The 22,304-nt window shown below is 38.7% G+C and overlaps 1 protein-coding gene across 5 annotated transcripts in view; it reads right to left on the reverse strand.

Moving 5' to 3' along the window:
• The window catches only part of LOC126354025 (protein kinase C-binding protein NELL1-like), an 871,152-nt gene that overhangs the window by 259,555 nt on the left and 589,293 nt on the right, over positions 1–22,304 (reverse strand). For all 5 annotated transcript variants that reach the window (XM_050003353.1, XM_050003352.1, XM_050003356.1 and 2 more), the window contains 2 exons: positions 14,325–14,601; positions 2,924–3,079 (listed from right to left, as the gene is read on the reverse strand). In XM_050003353.1, coding sequence (XP_049859310.1) covers positions 2,924–3,079; positions 14,325–14,601 — 433 coding nt within the window. The remainder of the gene's footprint in view (positions 1–2,923; positions 3,080–14,324; positions 14,602–22,304) is intronic.

The raw sequence follows: 22,304 nt of genomic DNA on the forward strand, positions 1-22,304 counted from the left end.
GACGATCGTAGAGATGCTGGATGTAGTCCTGTGGAACGGCTTGCCATGCCATTTCCACCTGGCGCCTCAGTTGGACCAGCGTTCGTGCTAGACGTGCAGACCGCATGAGACGACGCTTCATCCAGTCCCAAACATGCTCAATGGGGGACAGATCCAGAGATCTTGCTGGCCAGGGTAGTTGACTTACACCTTCTAGAGCACGTTGGGTGGCACGGGATACATGCGGACGTGCATTGTCCTGTTGGAACAGCAAGTTCCCTTGCCGGTCTAGGAATGGTAGAACGATGGGTTCGATGACGGTTTGGATGTACCGTGCACTATTCAGTGTCCCCTCGACGATCACCAGAGGTGTACGGCCAGTGTAGGAGATTGCTCCCCACACCATGATGCCGGGTGTTGGCCCTGTGTGCCTCGGTCGTATGCAGTCCTGATTGTGGCGCTCACCTGCACAGCGCCAAACATGCATACGACCATCATTGGCACCAAGGCAGAAGCGACTCTCATTGCTGAAGACGACACGTCTCCATTCATCCCTCCATTCACGCCTGTCGCGACACCACTGGAGGCAGGCTGCACGATGTTGGGGCGTGAGCGGAAGACGGCCTAAAGGTGTGCGGGACTGATGTACTGTGGAGACCTCACGCCCCACGTGTTGAGCAATTCGGCGGTATGTCCACCCGACCTCCCGCATGCCCACTATACGCCCTCGCTCAAAGTCCGTCAACTGCACATACGGTTCACGTCCATGCTGTCGCGGCATGCTACCAGTGTTAAAGACTGCGATGGAGCTCTGTATGCCACAGCAAACTGGCTGACACTGACGGCGGCGGTGCACAAATGCCGCGCAGCTAGCGCCATTCGACGGCCAACACCGCGGTTCCTGGTGCGTCCGCTGTACAGTGCGTGTGATCATTGCTTGTACAGCCCTCTCGCAGTGTCCGGAGCAAGTATGGTGGGTCTGACACGGTGTCAATGTGTTCTTTTTTCCATTTCCAGGAGTGTATTCTTGAGGACCATGTCCACCCCTACATGTAGTTCATTTATTCCTTGCCAGGGTGGCATCTATTAGCAGCATAGTGCAACATGTCACACAGCTTGCAGTGTACATGTGTGGTTTGAAGAGCACAAGGATGAGTTTACCACACTACCCTGGTAACCAAATTTCCCAGGTTAAAGCCCTTTCAAGAGTCTGTTGGACCACATCAAACAGGCTCTTCAAGCTTGGGATCCTGAACTGAGAAACCTAGAGCAGGCAGCCACAGCACTGGACTCAGCATGGCTCCACATACATGTTGGTACCTCCCAAAACCTCAATGACTCTCTTCCTGCACATCTCACAGTGGTCCGCATTACAAAAGGTATTTATTCAGGCTTCTGACAGCTGGACACATTAATATGACAGGACCATGTATGTCCTCTCACCAGAATTGTACTTTACTGTAACACATACTGAGCACCGAAGCCTGAGCTGTTTATATTTTTGGTATTTTCCCAAATTTGTCATTCAAAAAATACAGCATATTCTTACATTTGAAAATTAAACTACATTTTTACATTGTACAACATATCAATATAGGGGTCATTTACATTTACAGATGAGCTTTGGCAATGGAACTTACTTGCAGGAATTTTGAAGAGCATGGAATTGTTAGAGGAGAAACATTAACGTCAGACTGGCTGAGAACTAAGGCAAATGTTTGGAGGGGATTGGTGAAAAGACAGTAAATTTGGTCATGCTGCCAGCCATGGGAATATGCACCATCTACATATATGAACATTATGAACATCTACCACATTTAGACTGCAGTTTGCCAGAACCAGTTGTAGTCGGAACTGAAGTGATTTCAAAATTGGGCAATTACTCAGCAATAGTATTGAGCCTACATTTGTGCAAGGAGGGTACAAAAATAGATAGGTGTCAGTGGCAGTCTTCCATGTTTTAGGTAACAATGTTGTGAACACTCATTGTGATGTACAATGGGACTGAAAATGGGGGAGTCAGCTACTGGTTCTATGCAGCCAATGAGTGTGCAGCAGGCAGACAACATATTTCGAAGCTAGAGACGAAGGAATGTTGTCACACTCTCACATCAATATAGATGTGAAATTCACAATGTATTCAGAAAGAAATAGATGTTTTTCCTGCCATAACTACAACTCAAACACCACAATATATTCAGAAGACTTACCTAAATATTTGTGAAAATCAAGATTAGAAATTTTATTGGTTCTCACTACATTCACAGGAATTTAAGCTGTGAAATTAACATCCCAACAGAAGGTTCACTTTGGAAACAGCAACAAATCTGATGAAACAGCCCAATATTTGTGACAACCAAATTTGTAAATGTCACTCCCACTCATTTCACTTGCAGTAGTTTAAGCTGTGCCAAAAGGATGCTGATGATGATTAAAAATAGTGATACCACAGAATACTGGCTTAGATAGTAGACAAAAAAGAAGTGAAGATAAAAATAATGTAAACAATTTCCTTTTGTTTATTCCCCCCCCCCCCCCCCCCCAGAATATCAAAATATAAATAATCAATAAATGGTATAAGTTTGGAATAGGTATAATGATAACTTTTTACGTACATGTTTAAGTAAACAGCTCTGATATGCTAAAAATAAATTTTTCTCAAGGAACCTGCCAAATAAAACATTGTTTCTTAACCTCTTTACCTAGTCAGCAAAGGTAGACTTTTTCAAATAGATTCTGATTCAGACCTTAGCTTCAATCTTTTTCAGCAGTGTACAAAATTAACATTTCCATCTAAGTTCTGGTAAGTTTTCTTTGATGTGCTTGAACAATTTTACTATAAAAATAAATAATTAAAAAGTGTATTACGCTAATACATTGACACTTCCAGAAAATTCAATATTTTAAAGGTAAAAAGAAGAAATAGAAGATGAAGGCCACTCACTTTTTGTGAGAGATCATACAGATTCTGTGTCAGCTGCTCAACTGTACTCTGCAGCAAAGAAAACTGCCCACATGTAGGGCAGCTTGAATCTAACAGAGGGCATTGCTTCAAGTATCCATGAGGGCCAGCTATGATACGTACTTCTTCTACAGCACCCTAAAAAAAAAGGTCCCTACAGTTAGAGACTCGTATTTGAACTTATTATTATTATTATTATTATTATTATTGCTATTGTTATATTTGGACAACCAGTATGTTATGTGGTGAATAAATTAAAATTTTTCATATTTTTATGTCTAGCCTTTGCTCATATCATTCTTTATTTTAATACAATCTGTGCAATTAATAACTATTTCCATTTCACTCAATTTATAATATTCAGTATTGGACTTGAAACACTGTCACAAAAAATATACATTCACTACTTCTCTCCTAGAAAAAAAGTAATAAAATATTTGCTAAAGCTTCAAACACAAGATTTAAAAATGACTGCTTATCAATATTTGTGTAACAATACTTGACAGAGACATCATTTGGCAGTAAGGTGCAAATAATCTACATCCAACCTTATGATAATACAAATTTATATGTCAAATTCTAAAAGAACAAACAGAAATAATTACACATGTTTCGACAGAAATGAGGAAGGGATAGGCTTTTTCTGAAAGTTGCTTTTACACAAAAGTTTACAAATGTTATGTTCTTGCAAGAGAGTGAAATGCAATCATATTCCACCTCCTGGTTTCCAAAACACCAACTCTTGTTCATTGTACAGGTTTCTCTCTTAAATATGAATTCTCAGTGAAGATATTTTTATTAACTGGATAATTACCAAGCAAGATGTATACTGCAAAGTTAAAAAGAAGTTATTTCTTCTGTAATGATATATCAAGCATTGACTGGCTTAAAACTCTCACTTAAGCTGAGAGATCCATTCGATTTGTGAATCAGTGTCTGGGGTGCTGCTCCCTGGCTAGAGTGGACTGAATGGACAGCCTTTCAATCTTGTCACCAACACAGAAAACATGAAGTATGGGATGAACAACTGCGAGTGAGTTGTCTCTGAAACTGTAATATGTGCTATGAAATCCAGATATATAACATCATCTTCTGTGAATGGGTATAAATTAATGTAGAGTATTCCCTTACATTAGGTCTCAACTTTGCTTTTCTTTTTGCACTTGATTCCAGAGATTTAAAATGACAATAAATGTTCATTGTATGTAATACTCTCCTCTCAAAGCAAGTAGTTATTTGTTATTATTTGATTAAAAAAAAAGAGAGAGAGAGAGAGAGAGAGAGAGAGAGAGAGAGAGAGAGAGAGAGAGAGAGAAGAAGAAGAAGAAGAAGAAGATTAAAGAAGTGTGTTTTCTGTTAATTTATGCTAAATTCACTCTTTTTCAGCACAAAGAGTATACATCAATGTAGTGTAGTTTATTATTAGTATATAATAGAGAATTAGTTTCTAGCAAATGTTTTTCTTTTTTATTGCACATGTGAATTCAGTCCAAATTCCTGAAGGTTCTCTTTCAGACAGGATCTATGGAATGCAATGAATGAATGAATTCATCTCTTTTGATACTTTTTCTGCCTTTACAGCTTCCTTTCTTTTATCTTTAATTCTGCCAGTAATAATTTTATTTTTGCTGTTACTTTAAAATAGTTGCTAGTCATTTTGTCACATACATATTAAATAACTTTTATCACTACATACAATAATAAACCCTGTTGATATTAGAATTTCACTTAATTATCTCAATTCAATATTTTCTGTTCTCCTGCACAATTCTGTACACAGAAAGTTATTCATCATGTAAATTCTGTACAAAATGAAATGATCCCCCCTTTTTTCCATACTCTACATTGGGGCACCTACAGCTTCAAAAACTGAAGCTTGTGTCTACTATCCAGAAGTTCATGAGGTACACCTCATTCACTCACTCATTCACTCATTCCTTCCTTTATTCATCACATCCCATGGATCCCATCAAGAATGAGAAGTGGGTTGGGTCAATGTATACATTAACAAAAGACAACTGGACTGAAAGATTCTTGGGTAGCTCAATAGATGCTGTTGAATAAACTGCACAATATTTCAATGAACCCGCTGCTCGTCATTTTTACATTAACTTGTGGGGAGGTATAGTGGCAAGCCAATTTATATGCTAGCTCACTGTAAAAGCATATGTGCCATGAGGATAGATGCTCACACTTTTCTAGTGAGCTACTAGACAAATTGGCTTGCCACCAAAGCTACCTATAATACACCCAAAAGCGATGTTGCAGCTGCATCACTGAAATATTGTGCAGGTCGGACGACAACACAATGACCAAGCAGTTATTACACCAGGAAGCCTCAAACAGCCAAAAAGACAAGCAAATCATAGAAACTTAATCTGGCCACTGTATTAAAAATATTTTATCTTCCTTTTGAACTTGTGGGAATTACCAAGATCTTGTTTTTTGTTACATGGTATCTTGTTGAATACCTTTGAGCCTGAGCACACAGTTTCACCTGGAACCCTAGATAAACAGTCAAAGTCTATATGGAAATTAGTTTTGTATTAAGATTGTGCAAATCACAACTGAAATGAAACTGACCTTTGTTACCAACATAAAATCTTGTTAAGGAGTAAATGTATTGGGAACTGTGTGACAATTCCCTATTACCAGTGTGTTGTAAAAGAATCATTGGAAGTCTCAGTTTTATTCTAATTTTTTCATTGAACTGTGTAGGCATTAGAAACATGTGCATGCTCTCTCTCTCTCTCTCTCTCTCTCTCTTCCTCTCCCCCTAATTATCCAATACAAGTAAATCAGGCTAGGCAACCACTAACCCGTATATGGTAGTTACAAACTCCTTGGTAATTATTTCAGACAGAAGAACAACATCCAAGAACATGATAGATGAGAATTTTCAAAGCCACCTTCTTTGTAAGGTAGTTACTGCTTCTAGGAATTCTTTCAGTGACGTTCATTCTAGCATCTGCCATCCTAATAATTACACTCATGTGATAAGTCTATTTTAAATTATTGCATACAGTAACATCTAACTTTCTGACAGTTGGGACTATCTTGCTCTATTGAATTACAGTTTGTTTCCTTTAGTGTAGTTAAATTATATAGAACATGTTTACTATTCAGATGTTAATTACACTTGCTTTAATGTGAGTTGTCAAGTATTGACTGTGTTTGTCTGTCATGAATTGTCAATAATTTTTTACTGCTGTCATGTCTCTGTACAGAACAGTGTCATCTCCAAGCAATCTCAGACTGCTGCAGACATTATCTACTGTCATTCTTGTAATTTGGGAATAGTAACTTATTACCTTGAAGTAAATCTAATTTTACATTTGTTCCTGAAAATATTCTCTGATAACAGAAAATTTTTTTCAAGATACACATACTGTGCTGTGGGATGACTGGTATGATTGAATGAACACACTTCATACACCATGACCACTGGATAGGTAATTTTGTAGCGGTCTGCTGCCTCTATGTTAACTCACCACTGGCAGCGTAGTGCTGTACAGCAAGTTTATGAGAATGTTTGTCACCAGCATGCATGAACAATACAAGGATTTTAACTGTGTGCTTTTTACCATCTGTGAGCATTTTACCAACTGTGTGTATTTTATCAACTGGATTTTTATGAAGACATGTAAATGTGGGGAGTGTCTTTTGTGCTTTGACTTCATGTAATGTAACATTGCAGTTTTACAGCAAGTTCCATAAAATCAGATGATGGCAGCATAAGACTTTTGAAACTGGTCATCTGGGAACAATAAAAGTGTCAACACTGCGGAGTATGAAGGGTGTTCATTTTCAACAGAAAAATAAGGCCTTACTTTTGCTAGTACGCCCTAAATCCATCCATATGCAACAGATACACTACTGGCCATTAAAATTGCTACACCATGAAGATGCAAAAATTAACTGGCAGAAAGAAGATGATGTGATGTGCAAATGATAAGCTTTTCAGAGTATTCACACAAGGTTGGCATCGGTGGCGACACCGACAACGTGCTGATGTGAGGAAAGTTTCCAACCATTTTCTCATACACAAACAGCAGTTGACCAGTGTTGCCTGGTGAAATGTTGTTGTGATACATCATGTAAGGAGGAGAAATGCGTACCATTACGTTTCCAACTTTGATAAAGGTCGAATTGTAGCCTATTGCGATTGCGGTTTTATCGTATCGCGACATTGCTGCTCACGTTGGTCGAGATCCAATAACTGTTAGCAGAATATGGAATCGGTGGATTCAGGAGGGTAATACAGAATGCCATGCTGGATCCCAATGGCCTCGTATCACTAGTAGTTGGGGTGACAGTCATCTTATCCGCATGGCTGTAATGGATCGTGCAGCCACGTCTCGACCCTGAGTCAACAGATGGGGACGTTTACAAGATAACAACCATCTGCACGAACAATTTGATGACATTTGCAGCAGCATGGACTATGGCTGTGGTTACCCTTGTCACTGCATCACAGAAAGGAGCACCTGCAATGGTGTACTCAGTGACGAACCTAGGTGCACGAATGGCAAAACATCATTTTTTCAGATGAATCCAGGTTCTGATTACAGCATCATGATGGTCACATCTGTGTTTGGCAACGTTGCAGTGAACGCACATTGGAAGCGTGTATTCCTCATCAACATACTGGTGTGTCATGCAGCATAATGGTATGAGGTGCCATTGGTTACACATCTCAGTCACCTCTTGTTTGCATTGACGGCACTTAGAACAGTGGACATTATATTTCAGCTGTGTTGCAACCCGAGGCTGTACCCTTCATTCGATCCCTACGATAATGCACAAACGCATGTAGCAGGTCCTGTACAGGCCTTTCTGGATACAGAAAATGTTTGACTGCTGCCCTGGCCAGCACATTCTCCAGATCTCTCACCAATTGAAAATGTCTGGTCCATGGTGGCCGAGCAACTGGCTTGTCACAATACGCCAGTCACTACTCTTGATGAACTGTGGTATTGTGTTGAAGCTGCATAGGCAGTTGTACCTGTACACACCATCCAAGCTCTGTTTGACTCAATACCCATGCCTATCATGGCCATTATTACAGCCAGAGGTGGTTGTTCTGGGTACTGATTCCTCAGGATCTATGCACCCAAACTGCATGAAAATGTCAGTTCTAGTATAATATATTTGTCCAATGAATACCCATTTATCATCTGCATTTCTTCTTGGTGTAGCAATTTTAATGGCCAGCAGTGTAGTATTTCATAACAGTATAATTTTTCTGTTAAGGACAAAGGAAGGTTCTGATCAAAATGAATTACAGAAATCTGAGTGCTAGATCAAAAGCTTAAATGGAATTATTTTAGTTTCACATAACGGTTAGGTGCATAATCCACTGCTAGGTGCACATCCTTCCTGGTTCCAACAGAAATGTTCTTCTATCACCAAAAAAATTCATTAGAATTATGCACAAAATATGATCTATAACTAGACAGAAAAATTACTTAAGTATTATCAAATTCACAGTTCTGTGCATTTGTTCTATGATGTGTCTTAAAAGTAGAACAAACTGCAACTTTTTCTGTCACATCATCACATGGATACTCTAAATCACTCCATAAAATTTGAATAATGTCTATTAAAAGGCAGGTCATTTCTTTCATGAATCAAAGTTTAAAGTAACATGTTTTCCTTCATCAAATAATGTTGATTAGCTTGTGATTCATAAACCTTTAACCCCATTTTTTAATGTATCTAGTAATTAGAAGAAGAGGCTGTAGAATTCAACTATCACTTGACACCTTCAGTTTCAGTACCTTTATCATCATTTAGTGACTAGAAAGGTTATTGTTGCTCATTAATTGACATCTATAGGGCCGCGACTTTTTGAGACTCTTTTGTGAAAATGCCAGATCGACTGATTGAATAATGTTTATTATTAATTTTTATTTGATCCCATTTAATTATTCTGGGTACAGAATGTATTTGTAGTATACAAAAGATTAACTTAACCTAGTATCTTAAAATATTTACCTTATGTAATACAATATAAAATTATGTACTATACATTATTTGTGTACATCACACTACAATATTTTCAATTGATTACAATATACACTTATTAGCCAGAACATTATTACTACTGCCTACTCTGATGTTGGATGCTGACTGATGGCATTGTGGGCACTTGATGCAGTAAAAAAAGTGTGTAAATAGAGCAGACACAGACGAGGGATCACCCTACCGAAGATATGGGCTGCAAATGGGGAAATCCAATGAGATAAGTGACTCTGATAGAGGGCAGATTATTATTGTGCACAGCCTGTGAAAGAGCATCTCAGAAATGGGAAAGCTGGTCAAATGTTCATGTACCAATGTCTTGAGCATCTATGGAAAGAGCTAGAAGGACAGTGAAACTACCACTAGGTGCTAAATGTTTGAAAGTCCACAACTCTTCACAGAATGTGGGGTCCAGAGGCTTGTCTGCCCTGTAAAGTAGGACGGATGGTGATCTGTGGCATCTTTGCCAAAAGAGCATAATGCCAGTGCACGCACAAGTGTTTCAAAGTATACCATTCATCGTACATTGTTGTACATGGAGCACCACAGCAGACCACCCATATGTGTTCACATCTTGACCCAACAATATAATTAATTATGACTGAAGTGGACACAGGATCATTGGGATTTGACCTTCATTCAATGTAAATGTGTTGGCTCTTCGGGTGAATCACATTTTTCCTACACTAGGACAATGATCATCTCCACAAAGGCTCTCACTGAGGTGAACAGTGGCTTGAAACATACAGCACACCATGGACACAGGATGGTGGGAGCAGTATTATGCTGCAGAAGACATTCTCCCGTGCTTGCATGGAAACAGCTGTGAAACATCCCTTCATGCTTGATGTCTTCTCTGACAGCGATGTCACCTTTCAGCAGTATAACTGTCCATATCTCAGAGCCAGAACTGTGTTACAGTGGCTTGAAGAGCATTATAGTGAACCCACGTTGATGCCTCAGTGAGCTACTTCACTTGATGTAAATCCTATGGAATCCATCTCAGTCATTATTGGGCACCATCACACACTCGTTAAGCAATACAATTTATCCCATATAAATTAGTATAAAATATGATAATGCATTCTACACAGGAAGAGTACTGAAAGGTTTATCTTATCCATGTCATTTATTCAAAGAAAATTATACACAAAGTATTATGTAATATCCTACTCATGATACACAACTAATTCTGTTTTACTAGGATGCTATCTATAGTCATTCATTTCTACCACACTTCAACACTTGGAAAAATGAAGAACAGCGTTATCATCAAATAAATTTGTAGTGCACATAGCCGCTGCTTTATTGAGTTGATGATTTTCAATGTACGATGCAACTGGTTCCCATTCTTACAGCATTTCTCTTATTGTGCCAGAAGATTGCTGCTTTACTGTTACCACCTCCTTCTCCTCCTCCGAAGAATTCCTCTTGAAACTTCGGGCTGTGAAACACACTGAAACTCCATAAGCTCTTCGGTGGTAATTTCTTGGCTATGATCTTCCATAAGCTCATCAATTTCATTGTTATCCACTTCTAGTCTGATGCTCTTGGCCAAAGACACAATCTTGTTGACTATAGGCTCCACAGGTTCTGACTCAAATGCCTCAAGAATCACATCTGACAACACACTCTGGTCAAATCTTCTTCTAAGCAGAAGTGAGATTTCTCTTCCCACACCTTTTCAATCATCTTAACACAGGCAATGATGTTGGACTGATATTTCCAAAATTCTCTGAGAGTGAGATTGGAAGCTTCAGTCAACTCAAAGCAATGCTCAAAGAGTGCTTTATTATAAAGCTTCTTAAAGTTAGAAATAATCGTCTGGTGCATAGACTGGAGTAGTGGTGTGGTGTAGTGAGGCAAAAATTGGATCTTGATTAACTGAAATTCTTCAAGGTTCTGGTCTTGGAGGCCTGGAGAATGGGCCAGAATGTTGTCCATAGCAAGCAAGACATGGAGCGGCAGAGTCATCTCAAGCAAGTATTTTTTCACCAAAGGACCAAACACTTCATTGATCCAATCACAAAAAAGATAACATGTCATCCAAGCCTTATTGTTGGATCTCCACATCACATTTAACCTGCTCTTCTGGACTTTAAACTTTCTGGTGGAGTTTATGAATGGTAAATGAGCAGTTGTTTAGTTGTGGCAAATCACCACTTGCACTGGCACACAATAGCAGTGTGAGACAGTCTTCCACTGGCTTGGACAATGCAATCTCCTCTGCTGTCATAAAGGCATGCTTCAGCAACTTTTTCCAGAATAGACCTGTCTCATCATAATTAAAAACCTGCTGTAACAGATAACACTCAGAATCAATAAGCATCTTTAAGTTGCTGATGAAGTTCTCTGCTGCCATTGTGTCAGAGCTGGCTGCTTAGCTATGCCTCACAACACTGTGGATGCTGGTTCTTCTATTGAACTTCTCGAACCAACCATGCTTCGCTTGGCCACTGATGATCCTGGTGTATTCTTAATGAGGTCAGTGAAAATCCATTCTCGCCTTCTCACAAATGATCTCATTAATAGTGCCACCTAGCAGGTTTTTTTTTTTTTTTTTCCCCCTCCATATAATAAGCAACCGTCCAGTATTATCCACTCCTTAATCTTGTCCATATTCTTTAGGATAGTGCAAATAGTTGATGTAGTCCAATTGTATGTGCATGCTAAGTCAGCAATGCTCACACCATATTCACATTTTTCAATGATTTTACGTTTCATTTCAAAGGATATTTTCTTTCTCTTATGGTCATCTTCTTGTGGCTTTATCTTCAGGGACTTTTCTACAAAGGTTATTAAAACAAGCACACAAAAAACACTTTGTGGACTCAAGTTTAGAAAAATGTGTGACCACAAGCTGCACTAAAATGATAGCAGAAAGAACATTAAACCCAGACTGCAGTATGTACCAATAATATTGTTTGTATGTTGCTGCCAACAATGACAAGTGTTCATATTGTCAAACGTCCACCCCCTCCCCTCTCCCCCCCCCCCCCCCACCGCACCCCATCCCAGCCCCACCCCCCACTCCCCCACGTGTAAATGGCTGGTGACATCACACTAAATCATCATCACTAATTATGTGAAACAACTTCATCACTAATTACACGAAACATCGCTCAATAAGCTAGTCATTTTTTGCAATTTGTTTTGCTCATTATGTAAATTGTGCACTATGGGAGGATCTCATTAGGTGAGGTTTCACTGCATTTATCTACATGATAACATTATTTTTCCATTAAGTAATCCTTTAGAAGTTTCGTGTATGTCTTTTGCTCATGCTGTCTTGTACACTCTTGGGAAGATGCTTTACCAAATTGCACAGCTGAGTATCAAGGACCTATTTCAGCAGTGCTCAGTCGGTGAAGTAAGCTTCTCAGGTGTCTTTTATTTCTTGTCTCACATATATGGGCATTTTTATTTTTTACTAGTATTGCCTTTTCTTAATGAAATTATTGTTTTGTACATGTACAGTGATGGAAAAGTTAATATTTTATATTGCATAAAAAAATATTTTTATAATATTGCTGGAGTTACCCCAAATGGAAATTTCATACCATAAGTAAGGTTCAAACAGTGGATGGTACACTGTATGTAGGATTTTTTGTTATCATAATGTGCAAGCTGTTCCATAACAAATATTATGGTGCTTAATTTGCAAGAGACATTGTCTAATGTTGTCTCCATTGGAGCTTATTGTCAACAGTAATTCCCAAAACCTTTAAAGAGGTAACTTCTTCCAATCTTGTTTCATCTATGAATTTTATGAACATAACTATGTGATTTTCCTTTTCAATATTTGTGAACACCATGAACATATTATTGTTTTTAAGATTTATAGTTATGTCACTCCATATGAGCCACTGTACTGTGTTATTTGTTGCCATAAATGCACTTCTCTCCAGTGTTTCTAGATTTTATTCTGCATTAACTAATGCCACATTATAAGCATATAGTAGTTTTGATCCTTTTCACAGACTTTGATATTGCTGACAAAGAGTCTGAATAGAAGTGGGCCAAGTACAGATCCCTGACATATACCATTAGACTTCACTTCAAAATTCCTCAAATGCTTCCTCCACAGAAGTCTTTACATTCATTTTGATTCCCATTCAACTTTTGGTTGTCAACAAGTTTGGGGCCTCTTTTGGATATCTAATGCATCTCTCTTTGCACTTTCTGTCACTAAACTATGGACTTATTTCCCACCCTTTAACATTTCTCATTACACAGGATTTGTGTTTGGGTAATTGATCATATATGTTTACACAGCCATAACCAATGAAGCAGTAACAAGCTTGTGGTGATTTGTGCCATCCTTTTAAAAAACTTAGTTAATATGTCTGAACCTGTCTATAGTTATGAGATCAAAGATATTATTGGTCTCAGCTAATAGAGTAATTATTTTCTGAACATAATTAATTGAAACATATTTAGTACTATGTTTTTCTCTGGCAATGCACAACTCAAAAAATAACTCACTAACAACTGCAGTTACCTTCTATTACCATGCCATGACTACGAAAATTTAATGACGTATTGTTCAAATCTTCTCTCGATGTTCCAGCAATTGACATTTGACTGAGATGGTTAATAGAAACAACAACTTACAGATGACATTTTTATTTTTACTTTTACCCACATTAATTTAAATTTAGAATTGACATTTAGCTCATTATACAAGCATTTCAGCTGCAATAAAAAAAAGCTTCCTTCATCTGCACCCAGTCTTTGCAACTGGGGAATGGGGATTTAGCTGCTTGTTAGTTTTTGTCTTTGCCATCACTCTGCTCCAAGTGGTATGTAATATTAACAATATTAATAACATAGTAATTTTGTGACAAACTCAAAAAGTGAACAAAACACCAGCATGGCAAAAAGGTACTTCACTGTGACATTGGTTTTCCATTCTAAAGGGACAGGAATAAGCAAATGTTTGAAGAGAAGTCAAGAGAATATTTTAACCACATTAGTTATAAAAAGTTGTGGTGTAAAAAAATTATCCACACACTTAGTTTGATTATTCAAAATTTTATACAGAAAAGCAATATGGGGCAGCTAGTAGATGTATACCAAGAGAAGGAAACTTTCTGAACAACACATGGTTACATTAATTTGATTTCTAGTCTTAGTTACATTCTTATATTTCTTTAACTATGGGTGTACTGTCATGGATGAAATGCAACTTTTACATGGAATGTATATGTAGTGTACACACACTCAGAGATCAAACACAACCGAAATAAGAAAATAACTGATTTATGTGTCCTTCTGCCAGGTATATCCAGAATATTGCATTCATACATTTCAAAACTGTAATTGTTGGTTTCAGGATACAACTATCATGAATACACACCTTAAAGAAGGAATGCTTGCTGTTCCTCTGACCAACCCATAGTGATAACTGTGGTGCAGTAAAATTACGATCAGGCATCTGAATTAACCGACGATAAAGTATTTGGCAATCAACTAGGAGTTCAACTTGAGCACCTGATACTGAAAGAGCCACTTTATGCCACATATTGTCTGCCAGTCTGTATGGAAATACCTCCACATGGATGGTTGCATCATACTGAGCTGTGTAGTGTAAACGAATTTCATCTTTCCTACCACTTGACTGCAGCTCCAAATACCTGAAACAAAATGAACAGATCTCTCATACTAAATTGTTACTGACCCACCTAAAAAAAACTGTACTTCCTGCAAAAACAGTCCTAATCCAGAAGCCAATAAAATGAAGAGAGGAAATACAAATATTATTTTGGATCTGGAAAGTATAAAGCAAAACATGAAATTCTCAGATGCAATAAATGAAAGAGTTCAAAAGCAGACAGGGCAACAGGAGATGATACATGAAATTTACCTTACATGCTACAAAGAAATAATCCTGAAACTTTTTTGCAACCAGGAGCTCCCTTTCCTCATAAAAACAAGTGGGATAAAAATTTAACTTTGTACCTATATGACAGCGAATACCACTCCAAAATGCTACAATGTGATGAGAATATTGATAAAATAGAATGAGCCACACAACAGACTATGTAGTGCTTGTTCTTAACCTCAGTGTCACAACTAATTATCTGTGTAAATGCACTAAAACACACACACACACACACACACATTAACAAACTCTCACTCTCTCTCTCTTTTGTATTGCCCTCTATCAAACTACCTTCTGTTAAACTTCAACCTCACAAGGGAAATGTAGAAAGATGGCCTAGTTTTTGGGAACAATTCTACTTGTCCAATGACAACAATGTATTACTTCCTACACTAAATATCTATGGTTTTCTTTGAGGAAAATCTGTCAGATTAATAGGAGCTGTTACTGGATGGAATACCTACAATAGCAAACTTTATGAGGAAATGAAGAAAATTTAATCAAATGTATAGGGAAGCAGTTAATGCACTGTAGATGGACACCTTGATTGTCTGGCAGTGTTAAGGTCAGAAAGTCTGGAAACACTAAACTGTGAATTTCTGGAGGGGCACCACCACACTCAAGCACCATACATCTATGAAAAGATGTCAAAACAAAGAAATCTACAGGAAGTGCCATCATTAGGTCATTAAAACTAGGAGTACTAGAATATCAGAAAGAGATAAAGTGAAATTCATGTGTTTCATGGGTGAAGAAGTTATAATTACTCTTATTCCACAGAAGATAACAGAGAATTTTTATATTCCCCTCCTCCTACCTTATTCTCTAACTTTATTCTCAGTTCTGTACAATAAGGCTTCAGACAAATTCAATGGAAGCCAAGAAGCTACAAAGGAACAAATAATGTAATACAATCATATGGCATGTCTAGAGATGCTTACACTTAATGGATTTGGATTTACAGTTAAGTGACCTGCAAGCAAGAATGCATCAGAATATTAAAGTGAGTTGATCATTTTACATATCTGAACCAAGGTCATGATGCAAGAAAAAACAGCAAGAAGAGCAATGTCTAATGTTCAAGATGCAAGTAAAGTCTCCTCTTTAACAATACAGCTCCTTTCATTCCATTTTATCAGCAAGTTGCCACCTCTTCTGTCAGTATGACTGTTACAATTCCAGCAAATTTGATTTACTTGCAAGTTTGGATCATAAATCTGAGAGGCACTGTGATCTAGATTGTGGCAATTGATCTAGTTTGAGTTTCAAGTTCTTTACTGATGAGCTGAGTTTAAATAATATAGAACACTGCATCTAATGTTGAGTGCCTTTAATGTGTCAAGCTCAGCTTCAGTAATGAATCCAAACAGCGATGTTGAAGACATTCCTATTGATATTCTTATCACAATATAGTAAGCACTTATTGATTTCAGTTATGTCATCCGTCACACAAATGCTTCCCATGAGACTGGATTCTTAGCAGGAGCAAGTCAGGTACCATGAAATCATATTAGTCTGTATATAGAAGTATCATCATACAACACTCCAAGATGTTACTGGAATCTGGAAATGTAGGACATCACAGGAGCAAGTCAGGTACCATGAAATCATATTAGTCTGTATATACAAGTATCATCGTACAACACTCCAAGATGTTACTGGAATCTGGAAATGTAGGACATCACAGATGACCAAATAAGAGTATTTGAACCCAAAAATTTTACCTTACTGTGAGATTTCTCAGCCTTCTCCTGTATCTAGAAGCATGGTTTCATCTCCGAGAAGACCAAATGTCATATTGTCTAAATATTTTCATAGAGTATTATAAGGATTTTTTTCACTACAAAAAATAAATTAACGAGTGCAGTTTTGTCTATAAAAGGCAAATGACAGATCACATTAAGAAGGAACACATGGTGGTTACCATTCTTGAAAATACATAAAGTGAAATATTTTACCCATTACACATTGCAGAGAAGGAAGAAAAGCAACAACTCAGTAACAGAAAGACTGTATTCAATGATTCATCACATGTGAATAATGTGCACTTACTGACTGACAATAGAAATAGAGGTTTAATCTACTTCCTGATGTTCTTTCACAGTTACTGGGATTCTGTCCATATACGCCAACATTAGCTGCAAACATTAGTCATGTGTTCATAACATTAATCCTACTCAGGAAGGACAAAGACTTCGAGACGTCTCATTTAGTAAACAGTGGTTACACATTTGCTAAACAGCTATACCTCAGCACTGAAAAGCAATATGTACAATTTCACCTGCCAACCTTTCAGACTTACCTACAATCCATGTTTTCTTGCCATAGGAACTCCACATGTTGAAGAAAATTATCAGAAGAAACTGGGAATGACAACATTGTCATTAATTTGTATTGTGAACTTGCAACACTCAGAGGGTATATCAGCTAAGTGAAGTGAACCATAAATGTTTCTCAAGAGGTGCCACAACAGAAAAATTCCAGCATACTAATATAAGATTTCACACACCTGCTTGGTTACCAAATTATCACACCCAATTCCAGCATACTAATATAAGATTTCACACACCTGCTTGGTTACCAAATTATCACACCCAATTAGCACAACTGTATTGATGAAGTATTCTTTGGAGTCATTCTGTGATGCCTACAAGACCTTGGGAATCTGAAACCAGTCATGCTTCCTACAATAAAAAGAAAAGTGCAACTGGTGCTGCCATTTTATTCAAAACCAATATCACAGTTGCAGAACCTGCATCGAGATGCTCCATAAGCTGGACAAGAAATTAAAGTGCCCTTTGTTATTTTGACAAGAAATCTTACCACCATATCTTCATGGTATAACCAATAGCCCTTGTGTTAGAAGTTGCTTTGTATGGTAGCTCCTAAAAATTGCTGTAAATAAGTTGATGGATACTTACCTTCAAACAGCAGTTCATGAAATAAAAAAGAACTTCCAGTGAACTGGGTGGACCAAACTTTGGTGAAGTATGTACAAAATTTGAGTTGTCCAGCAATAATATTTTTCAGTCAAACTGCACACTGTAATGATCCAAGTTCAGTCATGGTAAAAATGGTTGTGTCATATCTGGCTTTATACCTTCCTTCTATAGTGACATAAAGCCATAAAGATGCATTTTTTTTCTTTTTTGTACATTTTTGTAAGTAATTTTTGTTGTTAAAATGAGTTTAATTTGGAGAAATCAAGGATGTGCAAGACAAAATGGTGCACAGTTCCACAAACATGATGACAATATATATATATATATATATATATATATATATATATATATATATAACAGAAAGAAACTTCCACATGGGAAAAATATATTAAAAACAAAGATTCCAAGACTTACCAAGCGGGAAAGCGCCGGCAGACAGGCACATGAACAAAACACACAAACACACACACAGAATTACGAGCTTTCGCAACTGGCAGTTGCTTCGTCAGGAAAGAGGGAGGGAGAGGGAAAAATGAAAGGATGTGGGTTTTTTCCCTCTCCCTCCCTCTTTCCTGACGAAGCAACTGCCAGTTGCGAAAGCTCGTAATTCTGTGTGTGTGTTTGTGTGTTTTGTTCATGTGCCTGTCTGCCGGCGCTTTCCCGCTTGGTAAGTCTTGGAATATATATATATATATATATATATATATATATATATATATATATATATATATATATATATAGTTTTGTGGTTGTATAAACACACATCAAAACACTTTTTGTATCCCCCAGTTCCCAGAACCCCTGAAGACAGATGTTGTCTATGGATATTGTATCACATATACAATCCTTTCAACTGTTCAGAGATGTCACCAAACCTGCCGACAGATGTAAATATCCATGCATGAGCAGTGCCTATTAGACAGAGGAGATCTGACAGCTGATCAGTTCCAGTCACTCCACCAGGAAGGAGGCACACGGCTTGTGTTTTCTGTAGTTCAACCATGCCTAGAAGGTCAATACCATGGTTTTATTGCATCCACATTGTTACTTTGAGTCAGGAAGGACTCTCAACAAGGGAAGTGTTGAGGCATCTTGGAGTGAACCAAAGTAATGTTGTTTGGGCATGAATGACATACAGAGAGACAGAAACTGTCAATGACATTCCTTGCTCAGGATGCCCAACTGCAGTGGATGACTGCTACCTACAGATTATGGTTCAGAGGAACCCTGACAGCTATGCCACCATTCTGAATGACGCTTTTCATGCAGCCACAGGATGTCATGTTATGACTCAAACAGTGCGCATTAGGCTGCATGATGTGCAACTTCACTCCCGACGTCTATGGCAAGGCCCATCTTTGCAACCATGACACCATGCAGTGCAGTACAAATGAGCCCAACATGTCAAATGGACCACTCAGGATTGGCATCACATTCTCTTCACCGATGAATGTTGCATATGCCTTCAACCAGACAATCATCGGAGACATGTTTGGAGGCAACCCAGTCAGGCTGAACACCTAAAACACACTGTCCAAAAAATGGAGCAAGGTGGATGTTCCCTCCTGTTTTGGGGTGTCATTATATATGGCAAACATATGCCAATGGTGGTGATGGAAGGTACCCTGTGCAATATGTGAATGCCATCCTCTAACCGATGGTGCAACCATTTTGGCACCATATTGGCAAGGCATTAATCTTCATGAACAATAATTCGCACCCTCATCATGCACATCTTGTGAATGACTTCCTTCAGGATACTGACATTGCTCAACTAGAGTGGGCAACATGTTCTCCAGACAAGAACACTATCGAACATGCCTACGATAGATTGAAAAGAGCTGTTTATGGACGACGTGATCCACCAACTACTCTGATGGATCTAGACTGAATCACCATTGAGGAGTGGGGCAATCTGGACCAAATTGCCTTGATGAACTTGTGGATAGTGTGCCACGAGGAACATAAGCATGCATCAATGCAAGAGGATGTGTTACTGGGTATCAGAGATAAGGCTGTGTACAGCAATCTGTACCACCACCTCTGAAGGTCTTGTTAGATGGTGGTACAACATGCAATGTGTGGTTTTCATGAGCAATAAAAAGGTTATAAATGATGTTTATGTGTTCATAACATTAATCCTACTCAGGAACCTGCTCTTGTCCGGCGTAGTGCAGTAACTCAATGTGGTATGGACTCAACAAGTCACTGAAAGTCGCCTGCAGAAATATTGAGCCATGCTTCCTCTATAGCTGTCTGTAATTGCAAAAGTGTTGACAGGGTAGTATTTTATGGAATAACTGGCCTCTCAATTAAGTCCAATTAATGTCCAATAGGATTCATATTGGATGATCCTAGTGGCCCGATAAGTTGCTTGAACTGTCCAGAATGTTCTTCAAACCAATGGTGAATAACTGCGGCTTGGTGAGGTGACACACTGCCATCCACAAATATTCCTTCATTGTCTGGGAACATGAAGTCCATGAATGGCTGCAAATGCTCTCCATGTAGCCATAGCTATTTCCAGCCAATGATCAGTTCAGGTGGACCAGAGGACATAGCCCATTCCATGTAAACACATCCCACACCATTATGGAACTACCACCAGGTTTCACAGTGCCTTGACAGTTTTGGTCTGTGGCTTCATGGAGTCTGAGCCACATTCAAACTCTACCAACTAAACTCAGGACTCACCTGACCAGGCCACAATTTTCCTGTGACCTAGGGTCCACCTGACACAATTATGAGCTCAGGAGATGTGCTGCAGGCAATGTTGTAATGTTAGCAAAGGCTCTCACATCAGCAGTGTGCTGCCATAGCCCATTAATGCCAAATTTCACCGTACTGTCCTAATGGATACATTTGTCACATGTCCCACATTGATTTCTGTGGTTAGTTCACACTGTTTTGCTTGTCTGTTAGTACTGACAACTCTATGCAAATGCTCTCCGTCATTATGTGAAGCCTCTCAACTGCTGCATTGTCCCTGGTGAGAGGTAATGCCTCAACTTTGGTATTCTCAGCACATTCTTGACACTGTGGATCTTGAAATCTTGAATTCCCTAATGATTTCTGAAATAGAATGTCCCTTGCATCCAGCTCCAACTACCATTCCACATTCAAAGTCTGTTGATTCCCAACTTGCAGCCATAATCATGTCAAACATCTTTTCACCTGAATCACTCGAGTCCAAATGACTGCTCTGCCTATGCATTGCCCTTTTATGTTTTGTGTACAACATACTACCACCATCTGTGTATGTGCATATTGCTATCCCATGGCTTTTGTCACCTCAGTGTAATAATGTCAGTGGGCCCATACGAGTAGTTTGTGGTAATGTATAAGTGAATTCAATGAAAATTCCAACTGCTTGACAGTGAGTCTATCATGTCTACATTTGTGAAATTGTGTTTTTTTTCTTTTTTTTTCTTTTTCTTAGTAGCAGAGGAGGGCACTGGGCCAATTTTCCCTTGCGGGAGAGGGGGGAGGGGGGGGGGGGTGGAGAGGGGAATAACTTCACAAATTGATCTTGTTTCCTGCCCTGCCATACTGACAGATATATAAATACACTATTAGCTTTAAGACAGCCTGGATTTATAATGAATATTGACCAGTAGCAAGTGTACCCAAAGTCATTTGACGTGAAATCTTGAAACTACTTTGTCATTCACTGTGAAACTAACATGACCCCCTTCCCCAGCTCAGGTCCTGAGAATGGACTTGAGTGTGACTCAGATTTAATTTCTTATTCTCACCTAAAGTTGGGTGCTATTTCATTTATATTACAAATAGTGGTAGTGCGCAGACTGTGGGAATCAATAATGGTTATTACAACTCAATAGGCTTCACAATATCACATTTTTATGTTCTACATCTACATCTACATCCATACTCCGCAAGCCACCTGACGGTGTGTGGCGGAGGGTACCCTGAGTACCTCTATCGGTTCTCCTTTCTATTCCAGTCTCGTATTGTTCGCGGAAAGGATTGTTGGTATGCTTCTGTGTGGGCTCTAATCTCACTGATTTTATCCTCATGGTCTCTTCGCGAGATGTACGTAGGAGGGAGCAATATACTGCTTGACTCTTCGGTGAAGGTATGTTCTCGAAACTTTAACAAAAGCCCATACCGAGCTACTGTGCGACTCTCCTGCAGAATCTTCCACTGGAGTTTATCTATCATCTCCGTAATGCTTTCACGATTACTAAATAATCCTGTAACGAAGCGCGCTGCTCTCCGTTGGATCTTCTCTATCTCTTCTATCAACCCTATCTGGTACGGATCCCACACTGCTGAGCAGTATTCAAGCAGTGGGCGAACAAGCGTACTGTAACCTACTTCCTTTGTTTTCGGATTGCATTTCCTTAGGATTCTTCCAATGAATCTCAGTCTGGCATCTGCTTTACCGACGATCAACTTTATATGATCATTCCATTTTAAATCACTCCTAATGCGTACCCCCAGATAATTTATGGAATTAACTGCTTCCAGTTGCTGACCTGCTATTTTGTAG

The sequence above is a fragment of the Schistocerca gregaria genome, chromosome 3 (genome assembly GCF_023897955.1).
Source record: "Schistocerca gregaria isolate iqSchGreg1 chromosome 3, iqSchGreg1.2, whole genome shotgun sequence".
NCBI lineage: Eukaryota > Metazoa > Arthropoda > Insecta > Orthoptera > Acrididae > Schistocerca > Schistocerca gregaria.